The following is a 24436-nucleotide window of genomic DNA, read 5'->3' as shown; positions in this document are numbered from 1 at the left end:
TACACTGAACTTGATGTTCATGAATTCATATAAACTCGACCATAGTTCACTCACACACTGCATGCAAGATCCTCTCATTTTGCAGATTACACCTGCACCTACAATTAAACCATAAACAGGAACAGCTAAACCATTAAACAGCCTTTACACTAAAGCAAATATATTTCAAATAAAATAGGTTCGATAGTCATCCAATATTCTCTTGCTTTGTGTTTTTAAAGTTTCTGGACACTTATATCTGAGGAAACAATTACAAGGAGAGTAATACTCCTAAATGTCCAACGTTCATGGCTGTAGGAGGGTTATGATTCTAGCAAGGCCCATATGCAAAGTAAGAGAGACAACAGAAATGTTTATTAAGCAACCTGAGAGAGCAAAGGTGAAAATGACCAAGCTTAATATCACCTGATCTGTGATAGTCAAGTGTCCAATCACAGGGAATGAGGGACAGAGAAGCAGTGATGGAGAGTAAGGAACATTCTTCCATTTTATGTTAGAAAACAAGTTGTTGTCATGGCTTTTGTGAGAACCACAGTCAAGAGGAACAAGAAGGATGTAGCTCTGAGAGCTGTCAGCCAGTCTAGACCAGTAACAAATTGTAGAGGTTAATTAGCCAACGTGGTGAGCTACCAGCATTCACATAAACAGAAATGCAGATAGCCCAGTCAGTCCTGTTTTGCCTGTCCAGCTGGTGAGGGTTGAAGCTCATTAGTGAAAACATCAGGCCTTGCTCTCTAGCTTCCCAAATACACCAACATTCACAAATCTCTCTAACATCAGTGTGGGCTCTAGTATCCATGCCTAGACCCTTGGCCCTTACCCAGTATGCAGGGCCTCCCCTACTTACCAGGTAGGCTGGCTTGACGTTCAGTAGCAAAACAGATGCACGTACTCATGCACTGTTCTCACGTGCACCCCTGGCTCATGCATCCCTCACCAGGTAGTGATCTAATGTCCATGCATGGCCCTGTGTCCCCGACCTGGTTACTGACTCAGACCTGGAGTCTTTCCAGATACAGGTCTTCTACTTCCTGGCTAGTCCAGCTTAAGGTTTGCGAGCACAGTACATGTGTGTACACAGGCACGCTCACCCATGTACACACAGTTAAATTCCCTAGGGAAATATAAACAGATCAGTCTCTCCAACTACTGGCACTTAGATCTCACAGGCCCTGTGAGCCACAGTCCCTGCTCCAGTTGCTGGTGCATAGACCCCATCAGCACACACCCCACTCCCAGTGGTGCGTGATCCCTTCCCCAGTTGCTGGCACCCAGATCTCTGTTTAATTCTGGTCTCACTGTTCTTGGCACCTGGATCTACCAGCCTGGTGACCCGTGGTCTGTTCTCCAGCTGCTGGCAATTGGACCTTGTAGCACTTGCACAGAGTAGCATGAGATTACAAAGGTAAAGTCAATAATAGGATTTAATAAGAAGATAGGATAGATTGTGTTGATCGGGAGTAGTGCTCAGATAAGTGTCCCATGTTTGCTTCTCTGCTATCCATCCTTCCCCCTAATTTTCCTTGTCTTTATCACTTCCCATACAGATCACATAATTTTTACATAACCCCACAAATTCTATTTTTCTGTGCTTTTCATGCATTCCCACAAACCTCCTCAAATATGTCAACATACAAAAATCTTGATTTTCCCTCCTATTTCCTCTCCCCACCCCACCCCAGACTATGCCTGAGTAGTTGCTTTGAACAGCCCATCAGTGACTGAAGAGTTCTGGTCTTTGTCTACCTTATTACCTGCTCATTAACGTTTGTATGTCTGTTTGCTTTACCACTTTCTTTGTTGCTTGTTATTTCCATTACGCTGAATAGTCCTTAACCAGATAGCTTAATGAACCAGACACTTTTACATTCTACATACTCTTACAATGAAGTAGAGAAAAATGCTCTTGTTTGTTTAAGGTCCTGGAATCATGCTGCTTTTTGTTTTAGTTCTGGTTTTACCTCTGCTATTGAGTTACTGTTATCACTTGCTATTTTCACTGCTTGATTTCTCAAGGGAAGAGCTCCAGTTATCTTCAGTGAGATTTCATGCAGGATTTAATGAAACCTGAGTATTACATGCTTACCAGAGTTGTAATGTTACAGTCCCAGGGGCATGAGTTGCTTGTATAGATTTCTCATGTCTCTGAATTGTGCTAAGAGCTTCAGCTCTCTGCCTAGTGTGGAAACCTTCCGACAAGGACAGTTAGTGTGCTTCCACTAAAAATAATGTTACCCAGTTGGCTCTGTGCTCAAGGTTCTTAGATGACAATGAATAGCAAACACAAAGGAGTTTGCAGTGTGTTACAGCATGACAAATACCAGCCTACTCTAGAGACAAAGTGTAGTGACATCAGGCTGATCTGTGTACAACTCTGGTGAAAACATAGTATTTATAATTTTAAAAACATTTTAAATATTAAAGTGATGCTGTGTAAAATCAGCAGAATCCTATTCTAGCCCCTCAATTTCAGAAGCTGTAAATGAGGAAATGAGGAAAATAGTTTTATTTAGAAGAAACGTAGTCTAACAGTTAAGGATCTACAATTGGAAATTGCAAAAGTTAGTCTGTTCCCTTTCTGTACTGCTTCACTTACATGTGAATTTAGGTATGTTAGAGTGTCTTTGACATGATTTCCTGCAAGGTCTCTCATGAGTTGCAGTGCAGGTGCAAAAGGAAATTAAAACTAATGCTGTCTGAACCTAAAAATTTCATACACATTGCACTTTACTTGCACTTATAGTTGTAGCTGTGTAAGTTATATTAATGGCAATTTCTAGAGTAACCTGAATTACTTTAAAGTAAGAAAAGCTCAAAGGGACTGAAATCCTTCCAGGCAAAATAGGACAAGTTAACTAGTACAGCATGGAGATGGGCTCATGGATAAGTGGAACCTGGTTGTGATGTTTTCCTTTCCAGCTTGTGAGCCCTAATCTTGAAAATTTTTGTGCTGACTGCAGGCCCAGGGCCGAAGCAAAAGCTCTGGTCAGTGATCAGGTGAGCAGGCAAAGATACACACAGGATATTCATTATGGGAGTAGGGCTGAGTATTAACTGGAAAACATCCCCAGAGCTGTCATTCTTCGGGGAACACAAAGCCAGATGAAGAAGAGTACATCTCTGAGAATGACATGCTATATTGACTGTCCTCTAGCCTTCTGTGAACTCCTGGGTATCTAGTTTATGTTTACATTCTGACAACACTGTTATTTCTGGTGCTTGTTCAGAGTTAGCTCCTAAGTATGGTTATTTACTATTCATAATGCTTTGCTTAGAAAATTTGAGTAATTCAGCTGGAAAACCAGAAAACAATCACAAGGTTTAAACTATCAATCATAAATAAGCAATCTTAGCACTGATGCAGGGTGTAATTTATTCAGAAAAATGCTTCAACAAACATTTGCAAATAATGAACATGCTTGGGGGAATGATTTTTTTCTGAGGTTACCTGGAAACAGGAAATGGTAAAAACTTATCATCAGCTATATATATTTAGAAACATGTATGTAGAAATAACATCTAAAGAACCTAAAACTCGACAGAGTAAGAGGCCAATATTCAGGATAGATGTCAGCCCACCCAAGACTGAAGCGCATCATCAGAGAACTAACTTGGGGTGTAAAAAATAGGACTAGAGGGAGGTTGGAACTGAAGTGTACGAGTTGGGCTCTGCTCCTCAGGAGTGGAATAACTGCATGTTTGCCAAGGGATATTTGGAAAAGTTTTGAGGAGGAATTCCCCATTGGAGCATTAGGCTGTTGTCAGGCCTTGATTCTGTAGCTGTCATGAATGAGGTAATAACTAGTTGTCTGCCTGTGGGAGAGAATGGGCCACTGGACTTTGAAGAAGGCAAGAAGAAAGTAACCGGCTGCTGGCTAGATATGCAGCTGTATTTCATTGTTTCCAGTGAAGCTTGCATCAGTCCTGCAACATTGATTCACACAAAGGTTCTCCTGCTGTCAGTTTCATTGTCTTTCTCTCTCACTTCAGGCCCCTGATGCACTAGAAAGTCAGCCTGCCTATGGTATTCAGATATGATTGTGGTGGAAAAGGCATGTAGTAGGGAGCAGGGGAGTAAAATCAGGCAGAACGTTGTGCTTTTTTATCTTTGTTTTGGCTGTGAAAATCAGCGTTCATTTTACTAAAAGCCATTAAACAGGCATTTCTCTGAACAAACATCTGAGACATGAAGGAAAGCTGGACTATTGTGCTGGGGGGAAGTGGTTTAGTGATCAGAAACTTTAAAAACACACAGTAAAACAAAAAAAGCAAAAAATATAATTAAAAAGCCATGAAAATTAGTCTGTCTAAAACTATATAATTTGCATTGTAAAAGAAAAGTGTCATTTTTGTTAGAAAAATCTGTCAGCCAGTGTATTTTGGGACAGAAATCTGCCCTGAGAGGTGTCTGAAGCTTGCTCCTTTTTATTTTCTTAAAGCAAGCTGAAAAAACTTTATGAGAATATTCTGCAAGGATGGTTCTTGGGAAATTGCTCTTCAAAACATACCAAGCTTCATACTTCTCCCACTTCTACAGTCTTACATTTAAAAAAAATTATACAAGAAAGTTTCCACAATCAAAGTGAACAGCAATGTTGCTACAAAGGAGAAAGCTGTGTGATCAAACTATAGAGACAGAAGACAAACAGGAGAGTGTGATAAATACTCAGAAAGTTATCATGCATATATCACTAAACTACTCAAAACTTAACTCACATCCTTCCATTCTCCTACCTGGAAAATGAATAATATTATATCATGCCATACAAGTACTAGGCAGTATTTAAATAGGTCCAGTTCAAAAACCTCATGAAAATTTAGATCTGATAGCACTTTGAGAAACTAAACCTAAGTGTACCTAAAACACAAAGGATGCAATTTGAGCACTTACTATTTGTCTGGTCACTTGGACTGGTGCATAAAAGACCACCATATTTTGGCATAGAATAAAGAGGAGGACCACAGCAAAAACATCTAGGCTTCAATTGAAAGCTTCATAGAAGAAAATGAAAAACTAATTAAGAAAAGTAATGGGAATTTTATGGCTGCTGCACACATAAATGGAAAGGCAGCAATAAATTTACCACACTCTTAGAGTACAGCATACACTAAATTAATTGGAACTAACTCAGTCTGCACTATTATCTGATTTTTTATTTGGAAGGTGATTAATTAATTAAAAAAAAAAAAAAATCTCCTTCACCCATTGCATTTTTCCTCTTGTTCCTGTTTCACTTACCCCTCCCCCCCAGCTTTAGATGTAGAATAAATTTGGTTAGAAGCGACCTCCAGAGGTCACACAGTCCAACCCCCACTCGCAGGAGGGCTGACTAGACCAGGCTGAGGAGGGATTTGTTCACACAAGTCCCGAACATCTCCAGGGCTGGGAACACCACAGGGGCTCTGGGCAGCCTGCCTCAGTGCCTGACACCCCTGTTGGAAGAACATGGGCACCGCTGCAGAGCTGTGGTATCACAGCCTCCGAGACACCCTCATGTCTGTACCGCCGTGCCACGCCACACACGCCTGAGTGCCCCAGCCCCAGATGGGCAGACACCAATGGCCTCCCATGCTGGGGCAAAGCTTTCACCTCACCTCGGGGAGCAGCATTCACAAACAGTGGGCTTTATGCTGTTGTGCTTAGCATGACAGAGATTAAACTTAGGCCTGATCCAAGTGCAGGGTTCACTATGGTGAAACCCCTTCAGGCCTGTACTGAAACAAAAGTGCTGCCACACCAGAGCAGGTTTTGTCTAAGTTGATGGACACTGTCATAGTCGACTTGTAACTAGAAAAAAGTGATTGGTACTCAAGTGGTCTCCTAATTAGAATCACAATTACTTGTGAAGATCTATCCAAGGTGCTGACATGCTATTCGGACTCCTCCTAGCTGGAGCTGTACAGGTGTTCCCTTGCCTGTAGTCCCAGTGGGCAGAAAATCCCTCAGCCAGCCCTGAGTGGGACTGCACGTTCCACGGATTCTGCTGTTGTCTCCCATGGGAGAAACACGGCCACTGGTGGCTACTCTCGCACTGAAAAGACCCCGACTGTAGAACTGTAAGAACGAGATGACTTAACACTATTTAGACAGCATGGGACAAACCCACTTGATAACTGAGCACAGCACTGTGTAATAGCATGGTCCTGTGATGCAGCACCATTTACGTGTTTCAGTCCATTACAGGTTGGGACGCTGGTTCCCTTTGGTTGTTGCTTTTAAATTGACCTACAAAAAGACGTGATTATTAGGAGAACCAGACTTGTGTCCTGCACTCCTCAATCCCTTCCCGAAGCTGACACCTCTCTGAAGATAAAGTTCAACAAATTACACCCTCTGTGTTTCACATGCTTCAGCTGTTCTGGTTTAGAGAGATATTTAACTTCCTGCTGCTTCCCATACACCTAATCAAGACAGCGTGTTCAGTCGCTTGGTACTCTGTCGTCTGAAATAGGGCTCCCTGTTGCAAATTGAAGTCATAAACCCTACAGTTTTCCAGTGGAGGAAAAGAAAGGTTGACACAGAAACCTATTGACAGCGGATAAAAACGTCATAAGGAAAACAAGAACTCAGTAAAATAAGCTAAACCCTCAACTTCCCTTTCCAGGTGCCCTGGAAGAGGCCGGAGCTACGGTCTGACTTCCACCCCGCTCAGTGTCCCAAAGCCAGCAGCCAGCGTAGCGGCCGAAAGGACAGACGCCCCACAGGAGGTTTGCTAGCACGAGGCAGCGTGCGCCTGCCTAGTTCTCAACGCGTTCTTCTCCCTCTCCGTCTCCCTGCTACCCCCAGCCGGCTCCTCACCGCACGGTAAAGCCCCACTTTCGGCGATGGCGCCACCCGCCCTCACCGCCGACGGACGCCCCCGCCAGCCCCCCTCCCCTCCCCGCTGCCCCCGCCTTCCCGACCGCTACGAAAGGTCATCGAAAGGCCTCCCCGCCCGAGCGGGCCCGGCCCCGCGGCAGGGAGCCACCGCCCCGCCCCGCCCCCAGCCGGCCTCTGGGCTTCAAATGGGGAGGGTGGCGCGGCAGCCAGGCCCCAGCGTGGGGGCAACGGCGGAGCTGCGGGGCGGCCGCCGGCCGTGGCGCCTCACCGCCGAGCCCGGCCCGGCCCGGCCCGGCCCGGCCCGCGGACGGCCGCCGCCGCTCCCTGCGCAGTTTGGCGCGGGGGGTTGTGGGTGACGTAGTCCCTGCCCCGCCGCGGGCCCTCGCAGGGCTCTGTGGGCAGCGTAGGAGCGCGCGCGCGAGCCAATGGGAGCCGCCGGTTCGGGAGGGCGCGCGGGCGCAGCCGGCGCTCGCTGAGGTGCGTGCTTATCTTTTGCGATGCCATTGGCCAGCGAGAGGGCGTGACCGACGGCCCGTGCCTCGCCGAGCCAATGGGAGCGGGCCATGTAGAGCCAGCCGGTCTCGGGGGCTGGCGTGTGCCGCTGCCAGCAGCCGGTAGTTGGCCGTCAGCGCGCCCGGCGGATTGGTGCCGGCGGGGCGGCGGGCGGGGCGAGGAAGCCGGACTCCGGGCTCCGGTCTCGGCGGCGGCCCCTCAGGAGCCCGGCGGGATGGGGCGGCGGGCGCGCCTCGGGCTGGTGCTGTGCCTGGCGGCGCTGTGGGCCGGAGGACTGACCGCGGCCGGTTAGTACCGGGGCCCTGCCTCTGCGCGCCCCGCTGGGCCCGAGCTCTGCGGCGGCCTCGTCCCCCGTGGGCTGTTGCGGGGGAGGGAGGTGCGGGCCGCTGCCGCCGGCGGGTGCGGGCGCCGAGGTGTCAACCACCGCGGTGGCCAACCGCGGCGCGGAGGCGGCGACGGCGGGGGGAACCCTGTGTCCTCGCTGGGGTGCGTGGGGCAGCTCCGTCCTCGCCGGGGCGCTGAGGCAGGGCAGGGGAGGGGAGGAGAGCTGGGCTTCTGCCCGTTCGTGGCCGCGAGTAGCGGGGGTGGTGGAGCCGGGCTCGCCAAGGGGCGGCGGGCCCATTGCTCCCCCTGTGTCTGCTGGCTTTGTCTCACCGGGGGCTGTTCGGTAGGCCTGACGGGTTGAACACGTTGTTTAGTCTGGCTCCTGCCTTTAAACAGCTCGGCAGGAGCCTACTTTGTTAAGTTTGCTCTGCTCAAAACTGAAATGAGACCTTTTTTTCCTCCCTAGTATGCCTTTTCTTGCTGAGGCGCTAATAGTGCTGATGGTAGCATTATCAGAATAGTTTTATCACACAAATGTATGGAGAGCATTTCTGGGGCTTGCATTATGTCAATATAATACTTTTTTTTTTTCTTCTTTTGTTGTTCTGCAGCTTGGGTTTTGTGTGCTTCTAGCTGTCAACTTCCTTTCCTGGGGTTTCTACCTCCCACACCCACTTTCCACCATGGGTGGGTGGGGGAAATGCACAATGCATTTATTTATATAGTGTTTCTAAAGCCAGAGAGCATTCCTTTAATAGACAGCCTTACCCAGTCCTTCTGGGGATGTGCAGTTAGGCTGTCAACAATATTTCAGGGAAGTAACAACGTTTTCTCTAGACGTAGTTTCTGTGGTTTGGGGTTCATTTTCATGTATTCTGTAGGAAGCTGAAATTTAAAGTTATGTTAGGGGAGTTCAGACTGGATATCAAGCGTAGTTATATGAGCTTTGGAGGTAATGTTATAAGCCATCAGGGCACTTACCAAGGTGTAGAAAAGATACATAGATGTTCTGTGAAGCCAGAGATATACCCAGAGTGGTGTGTTCTCACTCACAGTGTATATAAAGAAAAAAGCTAAGTGAGATGAGATTGTTCATGTCAGATGAACCATTGTGTATGTAGAATTTAGGTGGCAAAACTGTGTCAAGTGTGCACCTGTGACTGTGCTAGCATGCAACTCTTCTGTCTTGACTGCTTTTCCACTATCACAAAGTTGTGCTTGTGAATATGACGTTCTGGTTGCTCAATTAATCTGTTAAAAAAACATGTTTAGAGTCAATTGAGCCAACACAATTAGTAGGCCCAAGAAAGCACATGAAATACTAGGGGCCGTTGCCAAACTTAAATGACTACTGAGGTAAAACTGTTTATTAATATCCAGAATTAATTAGGAAAGGGTGTTTGGAGTGCAACTTTTGGCAGAAGATTATAACAGGGAGACCTTTGTTACTCCAATTTTTGTCAAGAATCGTTCTGAAAGAAGATAAGTTGTCGTCACTTCATCGATGTTTTAATTTCCTACAGTAACAGCACCACTTTCTCTAGTAGAGAGTCTGGTACAAGCATAGAGACTGTGTTAAATAGTTCCTTGAATACTTGTTCATTCCTAATGTATGGTCTGGAAAAAGTCATCTGGAATGTGCGTACATTGCAGGAAGAGGTTTTAAGAAGGATGAGTAAAAATGTATTACATTTCCTGACTTCAGATGTTTTTAATGAGGATCTCTTCTAGTAGTGACTCCTTTAACTACAGCTTTAAACCCTAACTTTCTAGTCATAAGCTTTGCTTAAATCAGTTTATTGAAAACTTGAGGTGAATGTAGGAAAACTTGGGCCTAAAAAAATGGGTGCTATTTTTTTTAAAGATACAATATTAGTACAGATTATGAAGAAGTTGAACATTGGGGGCTGGGGAAAGACTATTAAGGAGTCCATGGGGAACTGGCAAAAGCAGCTAAAAAAATATAGTTACTGTGTGTGTTCCAGCTGAAGCTGGCTATCTTCTGCTTATCACGGCAGCAGTGGCTGTCTTCTGTTGATCTTAAGACCATTGAAAAAAAATCTGTTATTTTTTCTGATTCCCAATATTATTTGATTCTTTTTTTTCCCCCTTGTTCACAGTCTAAAAGGTAATTGTCTTTCTTCCTGAAGAGAGGAGGTGATTCTTCCTCTGATTATCCGGCACCATCCATGACTAACTTCAGTGATAGGCAGAGGTTTTCATATTGTCTCATTAACTGGTAGGACAAATCACTACAGTTACATACTTGTAGGAAACTTCTGTACCTATTCTCTCAAAAGACAGAGCTCAATGGCTTTCCCTGACCCTTCTGATTTTGCTTACCTAACTGAAAAACATTCCCTGAAGTTGTTGCCTGATAGGGAATCTCATTTCTTACAGAGGAACTGCTGGAGAGTAAATTCTGTAAATAGCCAGCAATTGCAAAGAGACTGGAAAAAGATTTGTATTCAGGGTGAGGGTTGACCTATATCTTAATCATGTAGTTGCACTAAAATGAATATGCTGCACAGATTGTAGCTGGGAACAATTTACTTGCTGCCAAGAATACTTTGAAACTAGTCTTGCTGAATAGATGCTGCTTAAGGATTTTGCTTAACTCACTCATGTTTTAGAGGTTCATGTAATAAGAATAGCATCTTTGCTCTGGAGTCTCTGTGCTGAATTTAACACTTGAAAAACTGATGAGAGGCAATCTGAGGTAATTTTTTTCTTAAGATTTCCTTTTTCCTACAAGAATAGGATAAACAGGGTTTGTCTTTCAAAGTCTAATTAGTCACTTGCACAAAAATAACATGAAAAGAAATAACTAAAAATATTACAATCTCTGGTGGATGCTTAAAGCAGTCTTTGCCAAATCTTTTCTGTTCATGCACCTTTCAGGAAAAAAAAAATTGAGCATGCATGTTCAGTGTTTAACTTATAAAAAATACATGTATGTACTACTGTACATATGTACATCATAAAACATGCACAAAAACATAAATTAAAAAAGGAGATAAAGGTCAAATAAACACTGTGCTGAGAAGTTTTATTTATTAATGGTAAAAAAAAGTATTTTCTTCCCGCACCCCCAGTGGCTTGGCTGGTGCACCCCATGGGTTGTTACACACTCTGGGGAGTGTGAACACTCTGGAGATCACTACTCTGGAGATCACTGCTCTGGACCATGCAAACTCTTACTTGTTCCTTTGTTGTGATAGTGTTCAAAACTTGAAGTGCTTGGCAAAAACTGAAAGGAAACTGCCTACAGTGATCACTTAGGGCTTCATCAAAGCTTTGGGAGATTGCCAACTGCTTGCACTTACTGAATTTTTGGCTGTTTCCCAAAGGTGAGTGACTATTCTAATGTTGAAACTAATAGTGTTTCTTGTCAGGTAGTAGCAGTCTCTCAGCTTTATATAGGCTGTCAGTTGATTAGTTCTTCTAATACAGCAAAACTTTGGAACTGATGGGGTCTGTCAAGCTAATGACTTTTTTCTTGCTGAATCACACTGCATAGCTATTCTTGTTTCTACCCCTCTCTCCATAGTGCTCTCTTGAAAATGGTAATTCTCACAAAATGGTATGATCTTTATCCAGCATATGGTCAGATCTTTTTCTCTAGCATAGGCTGCCAGAGTACTTTTGCTATATTTGAATAGACTGATTGAACACTGATCTTTCTAATTGAGGAAAAAAATTAATACATTTTAAAGCTGATTTTAATTATATATGAAGTGGTGGATGGTTAAAACAAGTGTTTAACTCAGTGAAGTGCTCTAGAATCCTAGCTGGGCATGAGAGCACCCAGCAGTGTCTGCACTGTTTGTAAGTGTTCTGTACAATGTCAGCTGCCTGTTTCAGCCACAAATATTTTTTGCCTACTTTTCCCTTTTAATATATCATTGCATCTCTAATTTGTTTAACAAAGAGTAGGATTAATTTCCAGTTGGCCTTTTCAGAAGGGGTTTATAGAATTAGGCAGCTTTGGTAAAAGACCCAAATAAAAAAAAAAAAACCAAACAGTTACTTTTTTTAATTTAACTGGAAAAACAAACTAAACTATCAGCTTTAATCTCTGAAGCAGGTGCACAAACGTAACATCTGTGACTTTATTCAGTAGTTGAGCCTTGACTAACAAGCTGTGCTTAGGTCACAGTGACCTTCCATAGATCTTTCATTAACACTTTCAGAGTAGTTTTCTTAACTGTTTCTTAGAAGTAGGCATACTTCTATGAGTAGTGGGTACATGTTAGTCAGCAGCTCTGTGAAATAACAAGGCTTCAAGTAATCCCTCTTCTAGTCACATTATCAGTCATCACTGCAACCTCATCTGCCCAACTAAGAAAGAAGTCCCAGAGCTAAAACCAGTTAAACTAAAATTTTGTTGTTGCTTTAGTGCTGTTTTGGAACCACTATTTTGAAAACAATTATTCAAGTACAACTTCTTAATAACAAAGCTGGTTCCTTCAGAGAGAATTTAAATGATGCAATAGAAATGAAATAGGAAGAAAAGCAAACATTTAATGAGCTCTACATTATGTTGCTAAGATGTCTCTTGCCTTTGAATTTAGTAAGCCTTTTGCTTTGCATATGAAGTTGCAATAAAGTTCTTCTTTGATATGGGTGCATGGATATTATGCCCTAATTATATTTGACCTTGTGTGGTTTTTTGTTGAGAAGACAACCTTCCAGAAATTGAAATCGGTTAATAAAGCCTTTGCCGAAAAGCTAGAATGATCTAGTGCTGTCAGGCATATAGGCTGATCTTGAGCAGACAAAAACAAATGCCCTAGCTGGTATAGTTGTTAAAACATGATGTTTGTTACTGCAGTAACAGGTACTGTATAAGTGGTTTATATCTATATGAATAGCAGCATACAACCTACTGGGTAGGTTAACCCTGCCTTAGTTTTCCCCCACTCCAGAAGCATGGCTGAATCTCTTGACAAACTTTGGAGTTTGAAGTTGTAGGGGTAACATTTGGGTTTAGATCAAAATCATTTAGGATAGTAGATAATTTGTGGGAAATATGGTAACTTCAAATTTATCTCAGTTTCAAAATAGAAAGAACCAGCAAGTATCCTAAATGCATATGTACTTTACTGTATTTAAAACCCAACTGTTACATGGTGATGTGAAGTGTTGAAGTTCAGCAGTAGAAGTCCTTATGACTTACCACAATCAGCCTTATCTGTTAGATTCCTCAAGATAAGCGCTGTGATCTCTGCCAAAAATGGAGCTAGCTGTGTTTTTTCCAAACTGGTGTTTGTTCTTACACTGTCTTGGTTGCTACTTGCATGGCCTGTTTCATCTGGAGTGCTCTTTGCTGTCTCCGCTAGCTTTTTGAGGGACTCTGCATGCTTTCATTTTTGGACCTGTAGGGTATGGATACTTACCCACGCTGAGTATTCTAGATCCTTTTTAATCCTGTGTCTGCTGGCAGTCAGACTTTTTGAGCTTTACATCCTCTTCAGTATGCTCAACAGACTGTTACGCATTTGTCTCAGTTACACTGTAAAACTTCTTGTCACCTTAGTTTTGCAGCTTTGCTTACAAGTCTTAGCACTTGTGGGTTTTTTTTATGCTGTTACAGCTTAAAGTTGATCCTCATCTTTTTACTTGTTCTAATCAAAGGTTATACTTCAAATAATGGTGTGGAAATTGCTTTCTGGAATCTGGTTTACAAGATTAGCCCTTTCATTGCAAATACCCACAGTTGCTCTGTTAGTCTACAAAACATGAACTAATAAAGTGTCATGTTTGTAGTTGTCACTTCAGAGATGATTTATCTCTGATAAGACACTTTACTTTCATGAGGATGAAAAGTATGCAAGTTTTGCTTACTGCCAAGTGATTACAGAAAGTCAGCAGAGTTCTATAAACTTTTAGAGAGTTTTGCTGGCATTCAGTATTTATGCAGGTAGTTTTTAATAGCTAACCATAACACAGTAAATGGTATATCTCAAGTACAGGGCACTAAATTGTATCAGTTTAGGTACCTTTTCTCGTTGTGATGCAGGTCTCCAGCCTGTCAGTGGCTTACCACTGCTATAAGGCATTTACATGTGCCAGAGTCTAAAGGGGGGGATTTCTGAGTGTAGTAGGGGTTAGTGGCAGCTTTGCTTAGTCATCTGTTTATATTCTGGTCTTTTATTTCTGTATAAGCAAGTTGTGTGCTGGAGAAAGGGAGGTCTGTAGCATCTTTTTTCAAAGGGGGGTGGGGATTGTGTTACCTAAATGAGGTGGTATCAGATACTGATGACTAGGAACAGTGACATTTCAGCTGTGATTATCTTGGAGTCTTTCAGTTGTGATGATAGTGCAAGTTGTTCAAAGCACAGTGAGTAGCCCATTTAGGTTACAGTAACAAAGAAAAGAGATGCAATTCTACAAAACAGTGGTAAAACTGTCACAAACTTTTCTGTTTATCTTTCCTTCCTTTTCACCTCAGTTCCTTTAGGTCTCTGCCTAACAGCCTTTCTTTATCATTTTTTTTCTCTTTCCAGTCTTTCTAATCACATAACATAACCCATTCAGATACAGATGACAGTTAGTCAAAGCTTGCAGCTCTTGAACAGTATCTTAAAGACAAATTTAATTTCTCACAGTTCTGAAGAGACCTCTATATCAAGGTTTGAATGTGCTGGTCAGGCAAAATGAGTTGGCATTTTGTAAAGAAAATGTTTAAGTGGGGTGATACTAATGTAACTTTGTGGCCACTACTGAAGCTGTTTATATGAAAGCTGATTTGGTGACTAAGATGTTAGGTTCCATAGGCTCTTTTCGCTTGTTCCATACCTTTTTAAGTAGTTTAGTTGGACTAGAACAACTCACACCGTGTAGTAATCTAGAGGATTTATTGGGGTTTTTAAAGAAAAATTCCCCGCTTTTTTCCAGTATTGGGGACACGGTTGTGTTGGCATAATTTAAGGAAGAGGAGGATTGTCTGTGAAACATCTGATTCTTCCTGATGATATTAATGAGTTCTGAAGTGCATTAGAACCACAGTGCTGCATTATAGCTAAACTTACCTTTATTTTTGAGGAAATTACTTATAGAAACTATTTTTACTGACTTGTAACATACTTATAACATCTCTTGTAGATGAAGAGGGAAATCAAGATGAATCACTGGAGTCAAAGGTGAGGAAATAAGTTTCTAGACGTTGTTTTTCCTGTGGAGTGAGAGCAAAGGTCTTGAAATTCAGAACTATGATGATTCCTGTTTTAAACTGTTTTGTAACTCTTGCTGTCTCATTGATTTCTTTTGAGCATCAGAAGAATTAATGTTGTGTTTTATTTTTGTAAATTTTTTAAAAGAACTGAAAGGGGTAGAGTCAGTGAGAGCTGACAGAGGTAGCTCCACTTACTTTTAATGCTATCATATAAACTTAGTATGTTACTTGTATCTTTAAAAAGTAATGATTGTTTTATCAGCTGCTGCTGTTCAATTTCTAATCTTCTAAATTATACGGCTGCTTTCTTTCAGACTTTATCTGCAGAGGACCAGGTAAAGGACCATTCCACGGGAACCCGAGTGGTAGCTGGTCAGATCTTCCTTGAATCGGGGAAATCGGATTCTCAGTCGGAGGATGAAGAGAACTTTCACAGTCAAGAGGAGGAAAAAGAGAATTCTCTGGAAGAGTTGAACTCTCTAGAAATGTCAAATCTATTAAATAAGGATTTAGAAGAAGCAGAAATACAGAGTCCAGGTAACTGCCTGCAGACTTTTGAACAAGTGGCAAGTAAGATGCATCTGAGTAACTTTGGCATGTGGATGAACACAAATAGTAATTTTGAACATACGAAGTAACTAGTGTATTAACCTTTATGGAATGGTAATTGCTTAACTTCTGCCTTTTCCCTTAGAAAGTAACATCAAAATGTTTTCAAATATATTGTGATTGAAATCTGAGTGGTTATTTTTAGATGCATTTGAAAGGGTTTTCCATAATTGTTCTTGTTTTCATATTGTTGGAAAGCTGTAACTATCAAATGGAGAAAGCCCTGATTTCTTCAGATAGGACTTAAGTACACATACTGTGCTCTCTGTATGGATACCAATGGTAAAAGGAGAAATTGCATCAGTGTTTCAGCCTGCTGGCTCTTTGCCTGGAGAGTCATTTTTCTGGAACGAATAAATTGTGATGCAAAGACAAGCTTCCTAGGATGCTATTGGGAGCTTTAGGGTAACTTCTAAATTGCATGCAAAATTCAGTAACTTTTTTAATATAGGTAAAACATTATCCTTGTGCCTAACTTCCCAGGAAATTCTAGTACTAATAGAAATATAATGAGATTTTTGTTTTGACTTGCAGTTAGTAGTGGATGATAACTAGATGGCAGCCTATGCAAAGACTTTTCCCTTTCACTTGTCCATAAAGTTAATCTACACCTTTACATGTTGCATGGTAGTATTTGTCTATCTTCTCAACTCAGATTTGAATGTCAAAAGAAAGCAGGAATTATGAAATGAGCTTCATTGTATTCAGTGTTTTCTAATAAGCCTTCCTTATTAATGCAGACCTAGTATATAGTTCATAAAAACTCAGTAATAGGATTAAGTATTTCTGTCAATAGGTGTGTAGTTGTACAGGAAAAAGGTATATAAAATCCACTAAATAGCTTGCTGCCACAAAACAGTGAGCTAAGCGCCATATTTATTCAGTGCAGTCTATTTCAAAAGTAAACTTGAAGATACTTTTAATCTCCTGTTAGAAAGGTGTAACCTGCTCCCTGGCAACTGAGGTTTTTGTCTGTTAGAAGTACTGTGAGTTACTTTCAAAAAATATAAATTTAAGCCTTGTGCAGTTTTTGGAACCTCTTTTGAAGTAAATAAGCGATGTCGGTGGAAGGATTGCTGGTTTTATCTAAAAAGCAATTCTGAAGTAAGAGTACTTGTATTCTGGCAGGAAAAAAAAATGCTAAAGGACAGCTTTACTGGCAAACTTTTTAACTGAGCAGGACAGGAATCTACTTCAGGTACACAGGTGTTGCATGTCTTGAACGAGTTACTGGTGACAGGACCACATTAAGGGAGATTAAAGCTATTCTAAATACAGTTTGGCTGCTATGTATGGTCATGAGAATGCATGGAAAAAAAAAAAAATTCTTAAAGCTCCCATGTGTAGTTTGCACGATATTGAGCAGAAAAATGTTTCATCTTTGGTAGTTTAGAATTAGTACTTAGTGAGGCTTTTAACCTTATGAAAAAGTTGTCCTGCTCTCTTCTTATTAGTGAATTTGAATTTGAATGCAACTTAAATATATTGGCATTGAACTTTGAATGCAACTTAAATATATTGGCAAAGCGAAATAAAGTTTTCAGTATAAGTATATGCAACAATAGAAAATGACTGGGCTCATAGTGATTTATTTTAAGTCTCTTCTTACAGTTGTATGTTCTAAGTGTACTCCCTGTTGATATTTAAGTACTTTCAGTATCACATTTGGCAATGTGAATGTTTGTTGTGATCTTGTCTGAATATATGCACTGGAATGCTCTTCAAGGGTATTCTTTTGCCTGAGGAAGGAAGTGCAGAGAAGAGAAAGGAAGGGCTGTTTATTTTGGTAGGCAATAAAAATGTAACTGAGCTTTGCTTTCTCCAGTCTAAACAAAAATAGTTTCTTTGCTTAGAACTAAGGAATATAAGAAACCATATACCTTCTTTTTCACTTCCTAATTAAAAATAAGAATAATATTTAAGTGCTGTTCAGAAAAAAATAATTGCTTTTTTCAGGCTTTGGATATTTTACTGCAAACTTAATTAAATGTAGTTCATAGAAATTAAAACCAACAAAAGAGAGCTTTCCTTTATGTAGTAGATTAGTTTAATTTGCAGAGTAAAGGAAAACAGTCTAATTCCTGGGTATGTATTTTCAGTTTTGAGAGCTATTGGAGGCACTGCAGATGGTGAACCTTGCCATTTTCCCTTTTTGTTTATGGAGAAGGAGTATGCGGAGTGCACTGCAGATGGGAGGGAAGATGGCAGGCTTTGGTGTGCAACAACCTATGATTACAAGAAAGATCAAAAATGGGGCTTCTGTGAAAGTAAGTAACTGATGTCTTGTTCTTGTCCAAGGAATGCTTTCTTAAGCTAGTGTTTTCAGTCCTCTTAATGCCCTTTATTTCAGGGTCTGGAAGTCCCTGTCATATATTAATGCACACTTTATACTGTGATATACAAGTAATTGTAAAGGCAGAGTTCTCATGATGGAAAAGATTATAATGCAAATGCCATTTCCCAAAGCTATTTGGGAGATCTTGCAGCGGAGACATCTAGAAAAATCTTGTCTTCTGAGGCTGTAGGAGTATAGGGCTTTGACAGTGTTTCCCATTATATTCACTGATTTCTTGCACAAAGGCAACCCTTCTCTAGGAAACATCTTCCTGAAGGAGCAACCTCTTTTCCTTGCACAGCTTGCTTTGGAGCAATGAAGAGAATATTTTAACAGCAAACTTGTACATGAGAAACATCACATGAGAAGATACTGTCTACGAAGATACCCAATGCCTCCTTTAAACAGCTTTTTGTAATTATTTGTGTTGTTTATTGGTCTTCAGAGACATGTTTCTGGTTGTATGTTCTCTTTAGAACAAATAGGAGTTTTGAGAAACTGTGTAATTGGAGTTCTTAATGTAGTCTTTTTTTCTTTAGCTGAAGAGCAGTCTAATAAGAGAAGGCAGATGCAAGAAGCTGAGGATGTTTATCAGACTGGAATGAAAATCCTTAATGAAAGCAGTAAAAAGTCTCAGAAGAAAGAGTAAGTCTACCTCTTCCACCCCCACAAGAGAAGGATGACATGGCTGGTCACCCTGGTTTAACTGAAAAATAACTTAAATGAGTTGCTCTGGACTTTGCACTTCATTGGACTTAGCATCAAACTACACAGTAATAGTACTGAAAATAAATAGTAATTTCAGGGTATTTAAAAAAACCCAAACTTAGGCCTGCTTTCCTCTGATTCCACTAAAAATTGTGTAAAATTCATTTCTAAAGAGTGGGTGTCATCAAAACATTGACTTAATGCAAGATGGTGCTGCAGTTCTCTAGCCACAATTTATACATGGCAGTTGCCCAGAAGCGAACTGAGAATGTGATACAAGATAACTGTCCACTTCCAAATGTTTCTTATGGTCTGTTTCTCATTCTGCTTCAAAGATTAAGTGGGAAAAATCAGCATTTCTTCTCCTACTCAGTTTTTGTTCCTGCTTTCTGATATTTTCAGTCACTATAAAAATAGTATTAAAATTAATCTCAACAAATTGTTAAAACTCTAACATTGTATGAGAGAAAAGGGTAATGCTTGTAGATTGAGTGTTCTGTTCACTCTGGTCTGCTTACTTTCTACTCTGTATATGTTAAATTACTGACAAAAGAGTTGTCAGCTTATCACTATAATTAAGAATAGCTGTGTTAATTTAGAACTCCCTGGTACTCACGTTGACAGCTTCAGTAAGTGGTGACTTCAGGCTGCTGGTTATTATTTGAGTTTTATTACCGTGTTACTTGTTTGTGGAAATAAGGGAGTGTATTTCTACTTTATGTATCAGGGAAACTGAAACACAGCTAGAGGTTTTCCATCATGCATGGTCAAAGACAAAGGGAGACAATATCTAAAGAAAGAAAACAAGTCTGGGAATAGAAAGGAGTAGAGGTAAAGAATCTTGGAATGGTATTAAAGGTCTGTGAGAAATCAAGCTGAAACATGCTTGACAGTACTGTGTAACAATGTTTAAGGTTACAGGTTTTTAAACTGCTGTGAAGCCAGCTGCTGTGAAATTGCTTTGGAGGACTACTGTAGGTTTTGAGGCTGAAATAAAGGGGAGTTTTCAGCGAACTTTCTCATGGTTAGCATGACTGTTTCATCCCCAAATTGATCAAGTATGCAGTTGTCTTGGACCCAACACTTGGTGTTTTCATTGGAACGGTTTTGTACTTAAATCAAAGAGACTCCATAGTCTTTTTGAGGCATCTTTTTTCTGTCATGTTCTGTGAAGCTGTCAGACTAGTGGTCCTACTGGATAACTAGTACAGGACCTAAAATTGTTGTTACAAAAACATGATCATTTGACCTTAAAAACTTTGTATATCTTACAGGGGTGGAAATGCATACTGTTTTGCATATGGAGTAAAGTGAACATTAAAATCCAGTTTGTCTATTAGCTAAATCATAAAGTTGTTGCATAGATTGTTTCAGAACTGGAACAAATGACTGTAGGTAGATGCATTTGTAGAAAATAGAGGCTAAAAGGAGCAGAACACCTCCCTGGAATCTTCAGGTTTATGAATGGAATCTATTTATTTGCCTCAAGGTGACTTAAGAAATTCTTTTCTTTTAAGAGCATATCAATATCTTCTGAAAGCAGCTGACATGAATCATACCAAGGCAATGGAGAAAGTGTCTTATGCTTTGTTGTTTGGGGATTACCTGAAGCAGAACATCCAGTCATCAAAAGAACTATTTGAAAAACTAACAGAAGAAGGTTCTCCTAAAGGACAAATGGTATGTATGTCCTTAGATTCTACAGTTTTTCTAAGTTTATAAACTGTTTTATAGATTGTACTTACTCTAAGGTGGTTTTATAGATTGTTCTTTCATCCAGAATAGAATGAGAACAGTAAGTGGTATCTGTTGCCTAGTTAAAAAAGACAGGAGAGAGTGCTGCTTTTTTAAATTGTTTGAAAACTTGATGTAAAACATTTGATTTGGCCTCTGATTCAGGAACTGTATTTTATTAATGCTTGCCTAAGCGTGTTACAATCCTAACTACTCATTGCCTTTACCTTTTTAAATTTCACCAGTGCCTTGCTTTGGTTCAAAAGTTGTCCCCAAATGCTTCTGCTTTACCTGGCTTCTGCACGCTGCTAGTATTACTGAGCGTGCAGTAACAAATGGCACTTGCACCCTCAAGGTAAACACATGGAAACAGGTCTTCTCTTTGAGTTTAGAAAACCAGTATTAAACTACCAGTAATATAATATGGTGGTGGTCTTTTAATGTAATTTCTTATCTGTCATATGACTGACTAGATTGGATGTGTAAGTCAAAAAACAGGCAGATACAGCTGATTCCAGCCAACAAATGTCTGAAACTGTTGCTTTTTTCTTGTGGTTTATGTGGGATGTTGTGGCTTTTCATTTGCAGTTTTGTCTTTGAGATAGGTAGATAAACACATAAGTTTATAATCTAGTAAGTATAAACTCCCAGGAATCTTGAAAGCTGTTTAGTGAAACAGGACTCACTTTGTGCATGTGCCTCTGAGCATTATAGAATTGTTTATATGTAATTGTTCACATGTAATGTCACAAAATGTGGGTGTTACCAATTTTAATGTCTCAATATTTGCATATACTTATTGTTTAGTTCTCTTTTGTTTTAGAAGTGTCAGCTGCTTTAGGAATTACCCAGTTTCTTTTAGCTCACTGACTACAAGTCTCCTGCTATTTCCTGTTTATTGTTGGAATGCTGTTTTACCATAGAAGCAGGAACATGTTTTCTCTATATGCTTTATATCTCAATGAAGACCTTGACTTTTATTGGTTTGGAATTCAGTGCTGTCTTCATGAGGTGATTTTTCTTGTTTGCTTTCAGAATTGCCTAGGATAGTCTTAGAACATTGTGAAATGTAGACACCTTCATATATACTCTTAGCTTCTGTGCTACTAGTTTCTCCTCTGAGCCACATAGCTGTAACAGGTGTTACAGATAGAGCGGTAATTATGTAAATTTTAAGAATAAAAATAGCTTTTGAAAAAAACTCAGCCAAACAGTTCTGTGCATTCTCACTGCTTATATTTATAGTCATAAATGCAACTAACCCATGGCAGAACAGATGCAAAACAGTAAATTCATAGGATATGTTAGTAAATCAAGTATAAGATTCTTCTAGGGAAGCTTATGGTTCATGTATGCTTGCACTGGTGTATGAGACAAATAGGATACATCAATAACCTGACACACAATGCTGATCTTCGCTTGAGGGTCCTCAAACTGGCATACTTTTACTGTTCAGGACTTTGGATCTTCACTTGTCATTCAGCAAGGTAGTAGTTTCTTCCATGTATTTGATCCACTAGACTTAGTTCTGGTGAGATGTATTTGTGTTAGAGTCCTAGGCAACTGATTATTTTAGAAACTTCATACTTCAAAAGGCACAGGGAAGGGCCTACAGGAGGTACCAAAGTGAAGGTGGAGCTTGGCATGCTTGCAGCTTTGAACTGATTTTTGACTTCTTACATATTCCAGGAAAGCGTTTTTCAAAGGATGTACTAACAAACTTTATTTTACTTTTAGGCTCTTGGATTTCTATATGCATCTGGTCTGGGAGTCAATTCTAGTCAAGCTAAGGTAACTTAAAAATCTTCAGTGTGTGCTCTTGTATTTTATCTTGAATGCACACATTAAATAACCAATGATGTTGCTTTAAGGCCCTGGTGTATTACACTTTTGGAGCTTTAGGAGGAAATCTGATCGCCCATATGATCTTGGTAAGTAATATAGTTAACCTTACACATGCAAGAACTTTTTTATACTCCTAAATTTTTAGTGTAAGATTTGCATTCATGTGAATACACTATCCAAATATTAGATCATCGTGCATGTGCTGAGTGGGCAATAGTACCTTCCTTATTCCTTGTTAAGGAAAAGTCTGCTCATTTTAAGCCATATACCACTATGAATTTAGATGGACCATGTTTAATTTCTTGACTTAAAGCAGAAGTGTCAGACTCTTAACTTTTATAGGCTAATGAGAACTGTGAAAGCCAGAGATCTTTACAGAAGATGCTGTTTTAATCAGTATTGTGAGATTTAAGACAAAGTGCAACATGTGTAAGTAAAAGGCTTTAGGTTTTCACCCATAAATACCATTCTGCTTATTTGCTTTTTCCTGAGTAATATCTGAAGTATATTGACTATGCTTAACTCTTAATGGTATCAGTCAGTTGCTTTTAATGCAGATGCAGTAGACTTGTTTTGCCTATTGTTTTGTCAAATCTTGCTCAAGTAATGTGAAAAATGTTTGTAACCTCGCAAGCAGTATGTTGTCAGATAACCAGTAGTCCCATAGCTTTTATATTTTCCTTTCTAGGGTTACCGGTACTGGGCTGGGATAGGAGTCCTTCAAAGTTGTGAATCTGCTCTCACTCACTACCGACTTGTAGCTAATCATGGTAAAAACTTTCTACTAGGCCAAAATAATTGACTTTCTATATCATTCACCTAGAAGATACTAGAAGTGCTATCAACACTAGTAGTATAAAAATAGAGGATTTCTGCTGTCAGACAAGTTAGCTATTTGCTTCTGATTCCTGATATGCTATGTTTATCTATTGAACTGTCTTTAATTCTTAGAGAATGTTGAAGTAATTCATTCTCTCCGAGTAACAGTTTGAAGCTCTGTAGAGGTCTGTTTTTACTAAGTTGCAGTGTAATATGTGTATTGAACAAAACTGTCTGTAAATTTATCTCTTCTGTTTTCCAGTTGCTAGTGACATTTCTTTGACTGGTGGCACAGTGGTTCAGCGAATTCGCTTAGCAGATGAAGTAGAAAATCCAGGAATGGCAAGTGGGATGCTAGAAGAAGACTTGATTCAGTATTATCAGTTTTTAGCAGAGAAAGGAGATGTGCAAGCCCAGGTAAGATTAAGTTCACCTGATGGCATGCAGAGTTTTTCAAGAAAAGGAACAGCTTTATGAAATATGGGAAGGTGTTGGAGCTTTAGCTTTCTTCCTCCTAAATCAATCTGGCTGCTATTTCCTGATTAGTTTTTATGAGAAGAGGATAATACTTTACTGTGTTTAAGGTAGAACTTGGACAAAAAATGGAAATTTTTGTAGAAAATAAGTCCAAAACATTACAGCTTTAGTATCTTAAGAAAGAGGATCTTGGCTTTCACTAGAAACTAGCCAGGCTTCTTTAAGCATAGCTTTAGATGTTGTGGAGAAAGCCTTGATCAAAAGAACTGGCCCTGCTAGGGGACCTCAGTTTCTCACAGCTTTCATGTGACTTCTGCATGCTACAGACTGGACCTGTCCTACACACATTGCAGGAGGGGAGGGCACTACTATAGACAAATGGTCACAATTCAGCTTGGTCATATATGACTTAAGAATTAGGTAGGCAGAATTCAAATCAACAGTATTTTTGTATCTAGGACAGTCATGTGACTTTTATCTGGGATAAATTTCTGCTTAAACTAATGCAAAAAAATAGGACTGTGCTGTAGTTACTGAAGGAAATCTGTGCCTTCAGATTTTGTGGCATTTTTAACTCTGATATGGTCTGTCTTTGCGCATGTAATAAGCTCAATGGCATCTGTATTACTAGAAAAAGAGAGTTTCTAGGGAAAAGTGACTTACTTGAAATGTAAAATTTATTTTTAGGTCGGCCTTGGACAGTTGCATTTGCATGGAGGAAGAGGAGTAGAGCAAAATCATCAGGTGCACTTTCTGTATATCTCTGGTGCATATTACACTTGGCAGAGGGGGAGAAAGTATAGCTGAGACCACACTGAAGCAGAAGTATTTAAGTACCACCATAAGTTATTTAATGACTTCAGAGTCTTGTTCAATAAAACTTTGTGACTAGTACATGGAGCTGATTTTCTTACAAAATTAGTTTAAGACTAATATCTTAGAAATGAGGAAGTCCAAAATGGAGAACACACTTCCATCAAGTAGTACTTGAAACTGGCTGAGCTTTTGTACATGTAGTAGAATCTTCATGATGCACTGTGTGTACATTAGCAGTGATAGTCTAGTTTATGTGGCT

The 24436-nt window shown here is 40.3% G+C and overlaps 1 protein-coding gene across 1 annotated transcript in view; it reads left to right on the top strand.

Moving 5' to 3' along the window:
* The first annotated feature begins 7424 nt into the window (after window positions 1-7424).
* SEL1L (SEL1L adaptor subunit of SYVN1 ubiquitin ligase) overlaps window positions 7425-24436 on the top strand; it is a 34127-nt gene continuing 17115 nt past the window's right edge. Inside the window, exons 1-11 of the mRNA XM_074910059.1 lie at window positions 7425-7620; window positions 14765-14802; window positions 15149-15371; window positions 17543-17710; window positions 18318-18423; window positions 20004-20166; window positions 21958-22011; window positions 22092-22151; window positions 22754-22835; window positions 23147-23301; window positions 24049-24105. Coding sequence (XP_074766160.1) covers window positions 7548-7620; window positions 14765-14802; window positions 15149-15371; window positions 17543-17710; window positions 18318-18423; window positions 20004-20166; window positions 21958-22011; window positions 22092-22151; window positions 22754-22835; window positions 23147-23301; window positions 24049-24105 — 1179 coding nt within the window. The 5' untranslated portion in view covers window positions 7425-7547. The remainder of the gene's footprint in view (window positions 7621-14764; window positions 14803-15148; window positions 15372-17542; window positions 17711-18317; window positions 18424-20003; window positions 20167-21957; window positions 22012-22091; window positions 22152-22753; window positions 22836-23146; window positions 23302-24048; window positions 24106-24436) is intronic.

Source organism: Athene noctua, chromosome 6 (genome assembly GCF_965140245.1).
Source record: "Athene noctua chromosome 6, bAthNoc1.hap1.1, whole genome shotgun sequence".
In the NCBI taxonomy this organism is placed as follows: Eukaryota; Metazoa; Chordata; class Aves; order Strigiformes; family Strigidae; genus Athene; species Athene noctua.
The sequence above is the reverse complement of the archived record's forward strand: the minus strand, read 5'-3'. Positions and strand labels throughout refer to the sequence as shown.